General features: G+C 40.8%; 1 protein-coding gene across 1 annotated transcript; it reads right to left on the bottom strand.

Moving 5' to 3' along the window:
- Positions 1–743: 743 nt before the first annotated feature.
- Positions 744–17332, bottom strand: TMEM123 (transmembrane protein 123). Its single transcript, XM_068181427.1, has 6 exons — positions 17251–17332; positions 12418–12486; positions 10305–10367; positions 5663–5854; positions 4090–4243; positions 744–2985 (listed from the first exon to the last, which is right to left on the bottom strand). Exons 1-6 carry the CDS (start codon positions 17315–17317, stop codon positions 2961–2963), a joined length of 570 nt encoding a protein of 189 aa, XP_068037528.1. The 5' UTR covers positions 17318–17332; the 3' UTR covers positions 744–2960.
- Between the last annotated feature and the right edge of the window lie 801 nt (positions 17333–18133).

Raw genomic sequence — 18133 nt, 5'->3', positions numbered from 1 at the left:
AGCTTTTAGTAATAATGTCACAGTACTGCTTACATCTTTTTCAACAAAGCATGTTAAGAATGTATGTAATGTTTCAGGGCAAAAATAGAGTGGCATGAGTACATAAGAGCTCTGAACAAAGAAGAAAGGTATGAAACACTTACAAAAGGATAAAGTTCAAGTCACATCAACATGATCTTGCTTTAACAGTATGGACTTTTTTTTTTTTTAATAAAAACACAAGTATAGCACTGCAGCATTTCCAGACTGCTTTGAAGCCTTTGATGCAGAGCCCCATCAAACCAATTAAGCTGGAAGTGCTATGATTTGGTACTGGAATACAGGCTAAAGGAGAGCTACATAAAAAGGAAAGACCCATGGGATGACAGCAGAATGCTGCAACCCTGAGATCTGAATATAAGGTTGATCTTGATGTGTTTGAAGGGCAAAAGTAACATTTATGAAAGCCAACCTAAGCTGCCCATGTTCTGTAGTCAGTGACTGACTCCCCCAGCCTGTAGTATTAAATAAAAACACTTTTAACATGAAGCACAAACCCATGAATATGAAGGGTAAAATGTTTGCATAGGGGCTGTGTGAAAGAGCTGCAATAATGAATCGAATGCTGGTGATGGGCTTAAAACGTGACCCTGCAAATGCAGTTCCTTGATGTGTCAGCAGAGGGGCTCCTAAGGCAGTTGGAATTAGGAACTGCGTTGCTCGGCCACCAGCACTGAAAGAAAACACACACACAGTGGACGGACTAGAAACAATTGAAACATCTTTACAAGTATTAGTAAACTCAGTTAAGGAAAGGCTGAATGACCATAGCATCAGCTCCCTTTATAAATTAGTAACAAAGCTGGGGTTTCACTTCCAGTTAGAAAGCAAAGATAAGGTAAAATTTATCAATTGCACTGCCCTATGTCTAGATTCCAAACACCTGAAAGGAGGTCTGGTTTTATGTTTGCACTGACACTTCTGAAGTCTTAAGCACATACTTTTGCTTTACTGTAGTAATTAGATTACAGAATAAATTAGAAATTATTCAACTAGGCAAAAATGAGCTAGGTCTGGTATTCTAGCATTTAAAAGTATATATAGGGAATGCTTCTTATCAAATGGTTATGACTGTGGAAAGGACTGAGGGAATTACAAAACCAGATAATAAATTAAAAATTCAACTGAAATTAATGTAGTAACTCCAAAGATTTATTTGTTTGTACAGCAGAGGGGAGACAATCCCAGTTGCACTTAACTACCTTAATTTCTACAAAGTAAGTAATTACAGTTCTATGAAAGAATTGTTTCCGTAACTCTTCAAGTCAAATCCAGTAATATTCCACCAAACATTACAATTAGGAAAAAATACAAATGTTACTTCAAATCACTCTCCCCTGACCCTCAAACACAGTAAAAAAAATGAAACAGCCCTGTTACCATCTTTTCAGGTGAGTTGCTAGTAAGATGACTCATTAGCCATGGTTTCCTGGAGTTGCCTATATCTTGGAAACAGTTTTACTATGTGAAAAAGGAAAAAAAAAACCTTATAGCCACTTTTACATTGCATGTCAGAATAAACTATTGCTTAAGAAAATAATCTGTTCCAGAGCAGTTAACACTTTCCCTGATGAATTGTTCCCCAGCCCCCAACAGACCAATGTGCAGTTCCCACTGTGACTTTCCTTACCTGTCACCATCTCCCCTGTGCACAGCATGAGGCACTGGTGCCAGCAGTAACCAAGACAGTCAAACCCCACACATCAACCCTCTTCAATGGGGATGGGTCTACAAGTGAAGCCTGAGCAAGACTGAACAATCATTCAGTGACTTAAAGAGATGCAGGCCTGTGTTTCCTGATCCTTGTTCTAGTTTTCCTCACAGCAGTGTAAGTCAGGAGCCCATCTACTGAAGTCAGCAAATTTAACTGAGTGGACCTGCAGAAGTGACATGGCAACAGGACCAGCCATCCTGCACAGGACCCTCAGAGCATTTGAGCCTTCAGCTAAAGTTATCTCAGAGATGCCCCAGTGCCTTCAGCTGGGCTTTTGACCAGGCCTTTGTACATCTGTGCAGCAGGATCAAGTTCTGAAAATAGCTGTAAAAGTGCAGTTTATAGTCTGCTAAGTTGCTGTCTTATAGTTTTTCCCTTCTTTATATAACCTTGAATGATTATCAAATGCTGCTAAAACACTGCAGACAGGTTCGTAATAATAAAAACCAAGAGCCAAATTATTGCTAACTTCAACTTAAAAGCCAAATTAATTTTTTTTTTTGTATTTGTAATGGCAAAATTACTTTTCTCTATTTTCATTAAATCTTCAATTGCACAAGCTTCATTACGACATGCTAGAAAAAAAGAAGCTTTTAGAGAAAAAGGTTATGGATGGATACTTCCATTCTGTCCATGTTTCCTGCAGTAACTCTCCTTATACAGCCTATTAAGGAAAGCATCTGCAGCTCATGGTGAGCTAATGACTGACATTTAGTATACTCATTCTATTCACTTCTGTACAGTTATCTAACCACAACTCCTTTGAAGCCTATTAAAAATTAACTGAGTTGTTCAAAACCTGAAATTTCTAAACTGAAGTTCACATCAAACTTCAAAATAAATACAATTTAATACAATTTTAGGAAAAAAAACCCTGAACTTAGAATTGCACCAATGCAATTGCCTGTACTAGTAATTAGCTATTTCAGAGAGCTGTGTGTGTATCTTAAAATGACTCAGTATGTGATTTTCTCTAAATCTGGTTACAAGTGCTGGAAAAAGAAAATACTGTCTCTACAAAGTGCTGAGTTCTTCTTACAAGAGCCAATGTAAAAAATCAGGGTGTTTAAAAGCTTCTCAACATTTTGCAGGATAACACCCATGACAGGTGTAGAGACTGTGATAATCTTTATGAAAGAAACTCTTTCACAAGTTTTAACAGCTGTGACAAGGTGGGCTTCCAGCACTGTCTTCTCTGAAGTCTCCTTTAAATGATGGCATCGTGTTCATCACTGCAACAGAAACACAGGAATTAATGTTTTGCACTACAAGCAACAGTCAACATGAGAAAGAACCACCCAGATTCTGCTGAGAAGGTTATTTTGTGAGCAGAGGATGCCTTGCTAGGAAGGAATAAGGACACATTGATCTGGGAGTTACAGTCCTCTCTGAGCCATGTCTGAAGTTAGCTGAACAGTTTTGTTTTGTCAACACTCCTCCAGCTTCACTGGTCTCATTAACACCTTGTCTTTCACATGTCATTCATGTATTCTTACATCAGCTGTTGCTCAGGCCTGTTTATCCTATCTGTCTTACCTATAACCAGTGGTAAATTAACCAAAGCCACTCCACAAGCTCAGCAGCAGGTTCCCTTTGCTTTGAAGATGCTGTTGATGTGAATTTTACAATACCCATTGTTCTAGACTGCATCACAAACACCACTTCAGGTAAAGGTGGAGTAGGGACTGGCTTCATTCCATGACCAGTAAGGAAGAGTCAAGACAGAGAGAAAAAAAGGCCTGAACACCAGTATTCCAACAGGTCTAATAACATCACCTCACTTAAAACAATCTTCTTGACTGAGATGGATGACACTGAGAGGAAAAGAAAAGCAAGCTAGTTCCTAAACTAAATGTGGGTAGGTCCTGAAGCCTGGAGTAGAGCTGAGCATAAAAGCAAATGAGATGGTAAGATAAGAAATTGGTAAGGATAAGAACCTTTGATTAGAATTCACTATACATTAAAGGCAAGGGAGAGGAAAACACCAAAGAATGAATAGACAGAGTCGAGGAAAAAGAAGAAATATTGCAAACTGCAGAAACTTTTAATGAAATGTTAACTATTCATGGACAAGCTAAAAGACAAGGATCCTTTTAAAAAGAATAGAATTATTTTATATAATAGATCAGAGAAAAGAAAACACACAGAAGAGAGGCATAATACTAATGAGGAATGGCAGAAGTGGTGAAAGACAAAACATCAGAGTTAAATCTCTTAATTATATGAAAATAATGTACATTAAAGAAATGTATCGGAGTTCATTCTACCCATTTGGTTTTCCTTTTCCCCCTCAAGAAAGTAATAAATGGTCAAGGGACGACCCCTTGGGAACTTACATGGTTCTGTACTGAATGCCTCTTCTAGAGTGGTACGTTTTGCATCCAATGTAGAGAATGACTAGGACTCCAAGAGTCAGCACAATGCCACCTACAAAACTGCCCACATCAAACCTGGAGGTTTTGACTATGACAGCCTCTGATTTTGATGTGGCTGAAAAGAAGAAAACAAAAGGCACATTTTACAGAGCTTGCAAAATTGTGTTTTGAGAGACTACTCTACATCCTGCCCTCACCATTGATTTATCACCTAAAGACCCACTTAGACAACCAAGATCAACTGACAAGACACAAGCCAAGCACACAGACATAGGGCTCTGGTTTTAAGTGCCATATTCTGGTGACATGGGCACAGCTGATCCAACTGCTTGCTGTTTCTGCAAGACCAATTGTTCCTTCTCTCCACCCCCCTTTTCCCCCCTGCCTTTTCTCTCCCCTGCTCTCCCCTCCTTCTATACATGGAGCTCCTGCCCTTCTTAGGCCAGTTCTAGTGTCTTTCATTCTCTCCATGAACGAATTTAACTCACAAAGGTGTCCTGAAATGAACCCAAGCATAAAAGGAAGCTGCTTTCATTCAGATGAGCATACTGAGTCATCCTGCAAGAGGGGTCCAACAGCCTCCAAGTCCATCAGTGTAGTGGGAGCACAACACTTGGTGGCAATGAGCTGTTGGGATTGCTTTACCTTGTCTCATGGAATTGTACCCTCACAGTCCCAAGTGAGATCAGCTCTGCAGCCTGACACAAACATTGGCACAGACAACATGACCTCGGATAAAGCCATAGCTGTTTTGCTGCTAGAACTGGTTACATCTGCTACAAACTCCCACCTAAAGACCAGTCTGTGCTCAGTTCTATTTGTACTAGCTACATACAGAGTGTTACATGATCAAGTTCTTCTGGTGACACCTTCACCTACCCAATGATGCTTCACTGGTATGTGAGCACTCCCGATGTGTTCAGAAGTGCAAGCATGAAGTGCAAGCATGAAGTGATGGGAACACAGCCAGCCAAGTGCAAGGAAATACTGAATTCTGCACTCACTGTTTTTGTATTACCAGGTACAGTTAAACTGTATTTGACAACTTTTACATAAGGGGTGACCCGTGCACAGTCAAGCTCTATTCTCTGTTAGGGTAACATTCATTACATTGCTAACAGAACTCAGTCTTTTTACCAAGCCAGTAGACATATTTTAAGATACAGGTCAGCTGTGAAAAAGGAAGTATTAGAGATGAATTCAAATAAACTGCAGAAAGGAGAGCTGAACAAACAAAGAAGTTGTATTCAAAATCGAGGCTTTCTCCTTTACATTGCTAATCTCCTTGCTGGTGGCTGCTGGATAAGACCACTTGCACTTTCTTTTCTTTTCCCTAAATCTGTCAGGTCTCTCAGTAAGCGGAGTGCTCAGAGCAACATTATTGTATCCAGCTTAGTAATGAATTCCCACTTTAGTCTTGTTTTTTAGCATGCAAATAACTTCTTTCTTTTTACACTGCTGTAAAACTAACTGTTCTACAACCCAGGTGAATGTGCATCTAAGCCCTTATGAGCTTCCTGAACTGTGAACTCACCTGTTACAGAAGTGGAGGAAGTCCTAGAAGTGGTCACCGCTGTAATGTTGCCTTGTGGCGATGTGCCTGGTGAAGCTGTGGTGGGCGTTACTGTCTGGCTGGTTTTGGTGGGCTGACTTGTCAGGATCACAGTCATGGTGGTGGTGGTGGGCTGACTGGTACTGGTCAGAGGAGTGGTACTGCTGGACACACCTGGGAATTTTTGTGATACCATGTAGAAAAATTCATCAAAATAAACAACTGTACACTCACTGAGTAAGACCACATTTATCATGCGCAAACAGAACAAAAGAGTAACAATAAAAATGCCACTGCATGGTATCCAGGCTTGCATACAGACTTTCCTTTGGGAAGACCTAACTTCTGATTTCTAGGCCTCAAGGTCAAGAATTCTTTAAAGGAAAAGCTATAAAGAAAACCTGGATAATATATGATGACTTTTAGGTGAGTCAGCTTTTTTTTTTTTTTTTTTTGTAAAAACTCAGTTCCATAGAATGATGCCTAACTTACAATATGTTAAAGTGCAATAAAATTCTGGATCAAGAGTTACTTTCTATTTGAAGTGCCTACATTTTCAGACAACAAAGCTTTTCTTATAAGAACAGGGTTTGTATGAAAGCACCACCCCCCAATTTTAGTAATGATTTGATCTTTCATTTGCTTTTGAATGAAACACTAGCATTACTAAGGCTCCCTATACATTAAAACTTACCACAGAGAATTCTGTATTTATATGGTAAGGATAAAGCATGACAAAATTTCAAATAAAGTAAATGTACTGCTTAAGTAATTTATTTAGTCTTGCCAAGGTTAAAACAAAGGCTGGAATGCTTTTTCTCAAGTTTCATTGATGTAGTGTCTTTTACTTTACTTTTACTTAACACTTCCCCTTCCCTCCTCAGAAAACACTAATGAACTGTTCAGAATAAAAATACCATTATACAAAACTCAAGAATAATAGAAATTGCTATTTATAGCAAAATCCTTAGAACTTTCATGAAAGGCAGCCAGACAGAATTACTGTAAAACAATTATTTATTTTTCTAAGAAGGAACTAACAAGAAACATGAGTCTGTTATGCAACTAACATTTCTCTAAGCAGACAGTAGGATGCAAATAGCTTTTACGTATGAAAGAATTCTAGAGGGAAACAGCTCCTTTGCAGCTGTCTACTTCTGTATTGTTTCTATATTTTCACACAAGCTGGGCTCATTTTACACACCTCAAAAGCTTTTCAACATGGAATTTAAAATATCTAATTTACCCATGTTTTCTTGAAATTGTCTAAAATTAGAAAAATTGAAGGATAGTTTCATTTCAATTCTAGAGCAACCGTGATACTCAATTTCTGCCCTTTTTTATACAGCACTTAAAATCCTTCTGTAGAATAAAATTTGTGTTGTGTAAAACATGAAGAACTACATACAAAACTGCATCTTTGCTAAGATTTAAGTATTACAGCTTCCAGTGCTGTTATGAGCATCAAAATCTTAAAAAACCTCAACAATATAACAATGCAGAAAGGAACTAGCCTACACAGCACTTCTGAGACATTTAGCATTAAAACTACTGAAATACCAAAATACAGACTCCTTTATAAATGTTATTTGTTTTCCTGTTCTTTCATGTTATAACTGTATTGTGCCATAAACCCAGAAAACCCTTTGAAATGAGCATTCATTGAGGTGGAACAACTGAAACACTATATTCATTTGCTTACCTTGTTGCAATTATGAAAATTCAGTTCCTCTATGAAGCATGCGTAAAATACATCAGATAAAATTCAGGGCACATTTTAATACTGACAGGTAAAACTCCCCAAAGGCACAATGATCCATAAATATCAAATGGTTCCTCATTGTAGGAAGTAAGCAAGGAAACGTCTACATGGAAACCATCTACAGTTACATGACATGAAACCACACCTGGGAAGTACATTCCTAACATAGGTGATACCAAAGAAGGACAAATCTGGATGTAAGTGTCAAGCAGTTTTCTGTGGATGAATTGTTTCTGAGCTGATTTCTGAGTGTCAAAGAGCCTTCTGTTTCTGAGCAATACAATAGCTAACTGTTAGATGTGTAACACTATAAAATGATGTTACACAAAGTTACATTGCTATTCATTCCATGGGTATTAAATTACCCTACGGAACACCTGAGTCATGATGAAAAAAATCCAAATCTATGAGGAATTCCAGCACATTTGCACCTAACTTTTTCCCCCTCTCTTTTCTAATAGCAATCCTTTTTTTTTTTAACTTAATCAAGATTACCGTCATTAAAATCTGTCTAATCTCTAGACCTATCTTTCATGATGTATTTAGCATCAGGCATTTCAAAACATCATTGGGAGGCTATTTGAAGCAGCTGGAGAATTTGGGAAACTGACATGAATCAGGCATTAATCTGTTCTTCTCCAACTTCAAAAAATCTTACCCATACTATTTTACAAACAGAGTGAAGATGAAAGAATATTTGCTAGCAACATCTGTCCTTTTATTTCCTTAATTATTTTCCCCCCAAAGATCAGATGGGCTTCATCAAACACTACACTAAATAAACCCTGACTGCCTGAGTTACTTTTTATTATTTAAAAAGGATGCATGCCAATAATATAGTTCAGGTTTATGATGCTTTGTTTTTAAAAGAGACAAGTATTTTACATAGTTTGCTACCTGTGTTTAAGTATTAAATAGCTATGCTATAATCATCAATTAAAAAAAATATATACAGCATATAGACAAGAATCCTAGAGCACTAAAGGAGTAGTAGCATGTACTGCTAACTCAAAAAGAATGAGCACAAAACTCAAATTGTGTAAGCACTGTGCTAACATGCAAGACTATTATGGAATGCCCTTCCTAAAAACAATACTTTCTAGTAAATACTTTCTCTTGCATGGAAGATGATTGAATGAAACAGACTCTTGCTTCCTTCTTCCCCGTCCCTCTTCCCTCCCCCCAAAAAATAATGGCAAAGACTTTAAGCAAAATTAAGTAAGTACATCTACCCATTAGTCTTTATTCTGAAGAGGTTGAGACAGATAATCAAAATACATGAACACTGTATTAAAATAGATGACATTTCTAATGGGGAAAAAAAATAAACAGCAGAAGGAATCACCAAACCTTGCAAAGCAAGGCACAGCTGTCTGTTATTTATCCTATGCCTAGCAGTAAAGAGCTCAGGCCTCTTTTTAGTGCTATTATCCAAAACTAGTAAAACTCAGGCCTCTCCATGAAACCTGCAAGGGCTGGAGCAGAAATCAGAAAGAGCACAGGCTCAGTGAAACACTGGCTTCACACACTTAGGGAATGGCCATAAGGCAACAAGGAGATTACAGAAATCTCTGGACTTTCCAAGTTAGACATGCTTGAACTGCTACACTGCAGGAAATGGAATGAGACACTGCACCACTTGCTTGCTATCAAAAGGAAAGTCTTTGCAAAGGTGGTTTTTTTTTATTTCCAGTGAGTATTTTATACTTAAATTAAAAAAACAAGCAACTTCTGAGTGTGTTAGCACAGAGCTTATCTGGAAATTACAGAGACAAAATATAAGAGTTGCATTAGAAATGAAATTACATAGCTGGGACTTTATGATCAGCATAAAACTCCACAAATACACAAAGCATCTTGAGAAGACACAACATTTCTGCCCTGCTTTCACATGGCTCTTAGCACAAAGGAGCCCCAGTTTCTAGCTTCTCTCAGATGCAATATTCTGTCTGTGCATCACAGCCTGAACAACTGCATGACATTAACTCTTATCCAGCCCTTACTAATGCAGTGAAATCTGCCTGTGGAAGTTTTTCCAGAAGATGAATGTTTTAACTCCCTTTTTTAACCTACTTACAGTTGTTTTGGCAGGTTGTGAAGGAAATACAGTAGTGCAAGAACAATGAAAACACACTCGTGACAAATTGTTCCACTTGACTGTACTGGCTTAAATGGCACTATTTTGTGCTAGGAGCTCGCTAAGGATTATTTTCTATGGTACAGGAAATGACCATAAGTTGTGCCAGGGGGTAATAGAAAAAGAAATTTCACTGAAAGAGTGGTTAGGCATTGGAATAAGTTGCCCAGGGAACTGGTGGAGTCACCATCTCTGGAAGTCCAAGAGAAGCCTGGACAGATGATCTTGAAGTTCTCCTCCAACCTTGATGGTCCTGTGATTCTATGAGTCGTATATACAAGGGAATGGAGTCCTATTCTTGAAACTCAAGCTCCCAGGATTTCATTATACCCTAAATCTGTTTATTGTGAAATAACATAAACAGATATGCACTGTTTGCTTAACAACCTATTCATCTTTACTGCATGAAAATGGAAGAAGCTTGCTTAAAGATGAAGAATAAACATTAAAAAAACCCAACTTCTTTCAATTCTTCCTTGAAGTTAAATTTTGATTCCTGTGTTTAAACGACATCACAAATGTAATTACTAATGAAGTATGGTACCTAAATTTGAAAAATAACATAGCTTCTTTTCAGAGTTGTTTGACATGTTGCTTCCCAGCCTTAAAATGGTTAACACCTGTCTCACATACCCACTTTTGATGGCCTGTTCTTTAGAACTTGTTATGATCAGGGATAGGTTTGGAACTAACTTCTAGGTTCACAGCAATGAACAGATACATACCTCCTGTAGATGTTGCTGTAGATTGTGTGGATGATGCAGTGACAATGGGTGAACTGCTATTGTCTTTAAGGAAAAAAAAAGGCAACAAGAAAATCAGTATTATTCATTTTAATTTTAACATACTATAATTAAGTTACCCACAACACAATACTGTCCTCAGTTGGGAATACAGCAAAGAGTGGCCCATCCCAAAGCAGATGGTTTTTATCCCTGTGCAAAATGCTTCTAGATCTCAGTGCAGCAAGAACATAGTTAACACTGTATGCACAGCAGTGCCCAAATAGCTTGCATCTGATTCTTTACACATCCTCTGTTTGTCGTCTTCCACTTCTATGTCATGTTTTATTCCGTTTGCTGTAAAATAGCCATGCTGTCACTAACCTTCTTAACCTACTTATGCACTATGAGGCAAGGCAGCTTTGTATTTTTATTCCTCTATTTCAGTTCTATTTTCTGTCCCTTGATCTCTTCTTTCATTTTGTTGCATCTCTGTTGCAAACTGGAATGATACTGGGGATATACTGCAGTCAAGTAGGGGCAGACAGATACTCTGAGAAACATCTTACTGCATACTTAATTTCTCTACACAAAAAAGTCCCAAGAATGTACCTGTTTCCAGACATAAAATGTAACCCAGTCTTAGTGGCTTTGCCTTTCTCTCCTTTGTTTCACTTCTCCTTTTCCAGTTCTCTTTTTCTTGTCCCTCCTTCCTCCTTACGGTCCTCCTTCCTTCTAGGCTTCTCAGGCACGCTCCCACTCGCTTCTCTCCACATTGCTGCATGCCTCTTCTGTATTTCTCACAGATTACATGTCCCTTCCTCCTGGCAAAGATCTACTGGGCTGTTCCTGGGAGTGTCACTGCCCATGTCTTCCTCCCTTCATTCTGCACTGTTGTGAAAGCCCATTCTATGATCATTCCTTTCTCTGAAGTAAGTAATCTTTTACAGCACCCTCCCACACTGGCAGGGTTATGTGCCTTGCAGCACCTCTGCTGCTTTTCAGCGTGGCTGAAGAATAAACCATATAACCTCAGAGATTAAGAGGAGAGCAACAGAGCTACTGCAATCAAGAAGCAGACCAACACTTACTTCCTCTGAATGGATCTGCTGTTCTTATCACTGGAAAAGTCTAGTCTAAAACTTTTTGCAATTGCATACATTATGAACAAGGTCAGGTTAAGAACAAATGCACCAAATTTACCTCTTCATACCAAAAAATGGTGGGGGGGTGGAAATTACAGAGGGCATTACTTTGCTTTTTGTTTAGTATAATCACAGCCAAGTAGCCCCCCACACTGTGTACTGCACAATCAACTCTTAGACTGACATAACTGGGACATTAAGTTGCAGATTTAATTGCCTTTGAGAAAGGGTCTATGATTGTACAATTACCAACACATTCTTTCTTGCATATGTTGGCTTTTAGCCCAGTATAAGCCATGGATATGCCTGGGGTTAAATCTTTTCCACACAGGCCCAATACTGTAACCAGAACACATCTTTGAGTTTTCCGCAGGTTTTAAGTGCTTACTTCGGCAGCCCTGGGACAGCTCTGGATGTGGACTGCATGTTCATACAGGTAAAAAAGAGCCACATCTACTGCCTGGAATTTGGGAGTGAGTCAGTATTGCAATTAACAAAAGACAGAGTGAGGTAATGAACAGAGTATTGTTGGCCAACAGCAAATGAGATGACTGAAGTAGTACAGGGCAAAAATGGCTCAAATGAAAAAATGCCTTGCCTTTATCTGAAGATCACTGAATTCTAATCTAGCAGACTTCCTGGTTCTCCTTTTAACTGTAAATTGACATTGCCAGGTGTTTCTAGTTCTATACACAGTATTTTCCCATTTTATTTCTCCTCTCTCTGATGCTCTGCAGTACCCAAGGATATGAGAATTCAACCATGTTTTACTGTTCCCCTTAAATATCTTTAGTTGTCTCAGAATAGATGTGGCAGTCAGAGTACCTCCCTTCTGCCCTACAGCTGCTCACAATTCAATAAAATAAAATAAAGGGCAAATTATTACAAGACAGTTTAAAGCACACAACAATACATATCGCCTTTCTTGATGCTACTGAGGACCAGAGTAACAGAAATGTCAAAAGTATTACCTGGCAACCTACTGCCTGGAATCGGAGTAGTGCCGTTCACGTTGTTAGTGTCGTTCGTGACTTCATTACCTACATTAAAAACCGCAGGAATAATAAGATCGTTTTAGGTGGAAGAAGAAAAAAAGGTATAGAATCTGCCACTTGCTTTGGGCATATAAATGATTAATTTACCATGGACAGAAGTCAATCATGATGATGATATAAAAGAATGTTAGCACTACAGCCTGCTCTGAGCACATTAAATGTGACATCACTTCTACTACCCAATCACCAAATGAACTGAAACTCCTCCCATCCTTGTTTTATCTCTTCCATCATTCCCATCCCAAGTTTTCATCTTCCTTGAGATGAAATGAGACCAAAAGTGGCAAAAAATCAGGCACTTTCCTTCAGTAATAACATCTGACCTACATCATCTACAGCAGAAGAGAAAGAACTTCTCACGTCTTTCTCTTCCTGTGAAGTTTGCCAGGCCTTTTCAGGCAGATAGTGCTTCTCTGGCCCTAAATGGACAACATGATACCACAATTAGCTCCACTAAGAAGTTGCATTATTCAGTTTAGGACTAAGGGCACGTTAATGCATCCACTGAGCACGTGGAAGGTGGAGAATGGGACTGAGAAGGATCATACCTCCAAAGAAGTGATAAAATTTAAAGACAAACCACAGAGAATGAATAGACTGACATTCACACACATACAAGAGGATCAGTTGTGGATTCTTCCTTTGACAAACAGTTTAGTTCTGATCACCTAATATCGTGTAAAAGACAACCAAATAACCTGAACTGAGTATCACAGAAATAGGGTATTTTCTTCAAGCTTACAAAACCTTAGTCAAAGTCTCAAAATGGCAAAGTGTGCAAATACAAATGACAAAATAACTTGTATCTCATCCCTACAATATCAAGACTGAGGGCAGCACTGCAAAGTACATTACACTGTTTAATTAGGGAGATTAAGGAAAACAAATAAACAAAGGATAGGACACTGCTAAACTAAGCTTCCCCAGAGAGGACCCAATCCTGCAAAAACTGTTCTATATCACAGCAAGTTCCCCCACATTAAACAATGATCTGATTGGGAAAGCTAAGCCACCACAAAACTGACATTATGTCCCTTTTCAACAGCACATAATGTTTTTTTCTGCAGAGAAAATTTTTAACCAGCAGAAAGGACTCGGTAGGTAATTGGCTCAAAGAGAGGGGCAGGAAATAGAGGTGGAAGTAAAGGCAGGACTGTATTAGTTTAGTTCAGATCAGCTTGGACTGCACACCTTGAAAGATCAGGACCGTATCCAGCTTAAAAGATGCCTTTTTTTTTTCCCCTTCTTAAATAAACCCAAACATTGGTAAGTTTCTTAGTTCGAATAACATGCATTGGCTCCAGAATACAAATACTCCTTAAATGGAGCTTTGCATAAGCATATTCCACATTGGAACACATGGCAGTGAATGGGACAAAGGAGATAAAAAACCATCTTAAAATGATACTATTCCCAAAGTGTTCTCTATCCTGAGACTGTGCCTTTGAATATGAAGCTGCATGTATCACTGCAGTGGCACTCAGGAAACTTCAAACAGAGGCAGTAAGGACTCCTGGGTTAAGCAAAGCAAAAAGCACCACAGCTTTTATGCAGTGATCGCTCTGAGAAGTAGAACCTCTCATCCCAGACCACAGGCTTCACAGTTCAACTGTCCCAAAGCAAAATAGGGAGGGGTTCTGGCCTTCTCCAGGAAGCAGAAGTGCAAAGGTTAGAAATCCACACTGACCCAGGTGTAGACACACATGGGCTAGCACAGGAAGGAAGGGGGGAGAGAGCCAGCAGCCAGCTGCAGCATCCTGTGCACGAGCAGAAGCAGAGCTCTTGGGGCCACAGCATCAGCTGCAACATCAGGCCTATGAATCTTAAACAGAGATTAAGAAACTCTGTGCTGAGGTCTACTCTCCCTGTGACCCAGAAGAGAGCGGACAGAAAGAAAGGATCTCTTGTTTTAATTTTTCATGATTAAAAAGAACCAACACAAGGATGTACCCAACTTAAAACTGGACCAGAGCAGCACAAACTGGAAAAAGACAGAGATGGCAGAATCAATATGATTTCTGTCCAACCCTGTTTTGCTCTGTTTAAGGTCAGGCACAGATGCAGCTAAAAAACCACAGATGCACTAAAAAACCACTGGCTGGGATGTATCTGAAGGCAAGCGTGCTTCCTGTGAAAGCCCATCAGAGTTTGGCATTTCGAGTGATTTCAGGGCCTCTTGTGGTTTTGTTGCTCTAGTGCGTCAAAAGTCACGAACTGGAGATAGCTTTGATACACAAACTTTCAAAAGAGCAAAATCAGTCCAGTTTCATAGCTGGAATTGAGATTTGTGCTTATGTGTTAAATAAATACATACAGAGTCAGTAATATGTGCTAAAAATTAAAAGATCAGGATGTTACATGGACTTGATTTTGCCAGGTCCTGCAAAAATCAGCCCAGTGGAAAATAGTCATTTGGAATCTGTAGTCTCCAGCTTAGACACATACCAAATTACTATTCTCCACAGCTGAACCCTGGTAGAAGGAACCTACACACATGAATGGCAATAGTCAGTCAACTACCTGCATGTGACAAAGGTCAATTTGTTCACTCCAACCATCACTTAAAGGATAAACTCATTTCTAAGGACTCACACACTTTATGTCTAGTGTAGCTAAACTTTATACTGCTGAAAATGTTGATATATAAACTGTCATTTTTACTAAGCACAGCTTTACATATTCATTTTGGGGACATGGCAAAAGTAACATATAAAATTCTCTCATAAGCAGCATGCTTTTCAAGCTTAAGGCATAGAAGGCACAGAGGGGAGTTTTATACCCAAGTCATTCTGCTGTTGTTGGTTTAAAACACCAAAAGTACAGAAGCACTGACAATGTGCAGTCCAACAGAAAGATCACCCACTTGCTAAGTAATGTCTAAGAAATCCAGATGAGGAAGAGTTGAGGTGTTGAAACAGTTAAAGCAGAGATCTTAGAGCAATATGAATATAACCTCTTCTAAGAGCACATGATACACTAAAATCAAAACATCATGCCTGTTTTCAGGCCTGGAGGCTGCTGATGATGACGACTTTTTTTACTGTGAGAAGTTTTGCATACAAGTAAGCTCTTGGAAGATGTCACCAGCAATCTTTTCTCAACACAACAGGAAAGGTGTGGGGGCCACTTCCTGACAGGGAGAGGGGATTCTCCTTACTCAGGTACCAGGAAGCCAGATGGATTTTTTCTAAACCGTATTATTTTGGTTAAATAACATTTCTTCCACTGATGTGACTGACACATAGAAATAAACTGTCCAGCAGAGTAAAAGAGCAGCATTATATTAAAATAACCAGTCTGCACAAAAATATTAACTGGAGTGAGGACCCATGTACTGCCACTTTCACTTTTTGCATATCGGTTCACACTTCCTCCTGTAGTGTTGATTAGATAATCAAAAACGTCTGCTGAAATCAACACAAATCTCAGCAGTACTTTCAGGAAGTTTCTAAGTAGACAGAGGGGAAAATAAAAAAGCTATTTCAATAGCTACATTAAAATGAGCTTTAAAAGGTCACAACTTCTTTCAACAAATCATAACCGAGCTCCGGACAACCAATTCGCATACAGAGGGAGGACTACAATTGAGTTTCAGGAGTTGCAAGAGATCACCCCTGCCCCAGGAGACAGCAGTGACTGTATTTTGAGTTAGATCACCATATGCACTCAGGAAGCAGCATGATAAAAGACAGATCAGTGCAATCTCATATCACATGAAATGATAGGCTATTGATATTATATAGAGGCCATAAGATCTTAGCAAAGCAATAAACAGGTTACTTGTTAACTCCTTTTAAAAGAACTTGCCCTTCTTTTTGGAAGGGTAATTATAAAGCGGTTTATGTTCCTCATTCTATTTTTTTTAAATCAATTTATATTACAACTTCACCAGATTAAACAACAGCATATTAACACTGCTGGACTCACATTCCTCGGCTGTATTTACAGCAGCTTAATTCCAGTACCCACCATCTTTTAGCTCCTTTACTTTGGAAAATTGTGTGGCACCCTATGGGAGACTTCAGTCTTCCGAAAAGGCAACCCTGGCAGCTCAGACCTGTATGTTTCTCGGTTTATTTCAGTGCCTGTCAACACTGATCCCCTGACCGTGGTATTCTGAGCAAAAGGCTGTGCATTTGCTAGAACCGGCCACTACAAAGGGGCACTGCTGCGAGCGCCTGCCAAAAGCGCGACAAAGCACAGCGACTGTCCCATCCGCACCGCCACCATGAGCCCGAAGCCCCTCGCCCCAAGTACAGCCCCAGAGGGGGCAGGGACTGGCCCTTCCCAGTCTGGCCCTGCCGGGGGCTCCCGGGACGCTCCGGCTCCCGGGGGCGGAGCCGCGGCTGAGCCGCGCCCGCGCATCCCTCCGGCAGCGCGCGTCCCCAACCCAAACGCTCCTCGGGGCTTTCTTCTGTCGTTGTTGCGTCTACTAACAAACATCCCGAACGTTTACCCCTTCTCCCCTTTTTGTCACAGCTCCCGAACACGCCGGCCGTGCCACCTCGGCTCCCGCTCGGGAGCAGAACGCCAGCGACCGCCGTCCCGTCCCGCTGCTGCGCCCCGGGGCGCTCGGGGACAGCCAGGGCGCAGCCCCGGCCCCGCTCCGGGACGAGGCCTGGGTCGGGCCAGCGGAGCTGTGGCGACAGCCGCCTGGCAGAGCGGCTGCGAGGGGCGCAGGGCCAGCGCCTCCGCCCGCCTGGCTCGGCTCGGCCCAGCCCGTCCCGTCCCCCCGCGGGCGCTACTCACAGGAGCCGCGGGCGAGCAGCAGCAGCAGCGCCCAGAGAGCGCAGGACGCGCCGCCGAGGACCCGCATGGCCGCGGAGGGGCCGCCGGAGCTCCCCGGGCGCGGTCTGCGCGCTGCCGGGCGAGGGGCGGGCCGGGGCGGGGCTGCGGGGCGGCATGGGCGCGGCGAGGTGGGATCCTCTCTCTCCCTTCTCCCAGCGTTTTCCGGCGGGCTGGGCGGCGAAGAGCTGCGGTGCCTGTAAAGGGAGACTAGCAAGCGGAGAGATGTGTGTGCTGCACCAGGTGCTACAGAGGGGACACCCGAGTGGCGTTCTGGCGGTCTGTGAGCACCTGTGGAAACAGGGCCGAGCTCCAGGCGCGCCGCCTGCGAGCAGCGCTCATGGCTGGTGATGTCAGGCTGTTTTCCAAATACCATTCAACATCTGCCAGCAGAGCCTCAACTGCGTGGATTTATCTTCCTTGTTAATAATATCCACGTAACCAACACCTGGGTTCACTGCGCCCTCCCGAGGTGCCTGAAATTTCCCGATATACTTGGAAAATTGTGAAATTACTACAAAGGCGATAGGGAAAAGTGAAAGGGAATAACCGTGTTCAGTTCTTTCAAATTTTTCCTGAGAATTTTTAACATAAAAGTGGTGTCGGGAATTTATTTTTCAAAGGGGATTTGTTACTATGTTCTTAAGAGTGAAAACAACTTGAAAACTATTTATCAGAGGAAAAAACTATTTTTAATGTAGATAATTAAGGATCAGTAGCAAGTCCACAGTAGAATATTTTGCAGGTACTACTACATTTATGTTCACTGCAGCACAACGATGTTCCCATGTTAAACCACATATCCAAGCCAGAGCAGGTGAAGTGCCTCACCTGAGAGCTCACAGGC

Source organism: Anomalospiza imberbis, chromosome 2, assembly GCF_031753505.1.
Source record: "Anomalospiza imberbis isolate Cuckoo-Finch-1a 21T00152 chromosome 2, ASM3175350v1, whole genome shotgun sequence".
NCBI classification, from domain to species: Eukaryota; Metazoa; Chordata; class Aves; order Passeriformes; family Viduidae; genus Anomalospiza; species Anomalospiza imberbis.
The sequence above is the reverse complement of the archived record's forward strand: the minus strand, read 5'-3'. Positions and strand labels throughout refer to the sequence as shown.

Excerpts from the sequence above, each read along its gene's own strand:
- TMEM123 (XM_068181427.1), bottom strand. The coding sequence starts at position 17,317 with ATGCGGGTCCTCGGCGGCGCGTCCTGCGCTCTCTGGGCGCTGCTGCTG. Across the intron at positions 12,487-17,250 it reads GCTGCTCGCCCGCGGCTCCT|GTAATGAAGTCACGAACGAC; the intron begins GTGAGTAGCGCC and ends TTTTTAATGTAG. Across the intron at positions 4,244-5,662 it reads TTCCTCCACTTCTGTAACAG|CCACATCAAAATCAGAGGCT; the intron begins GTGAGTTCACAG and ends TCTTCTTTTCAG.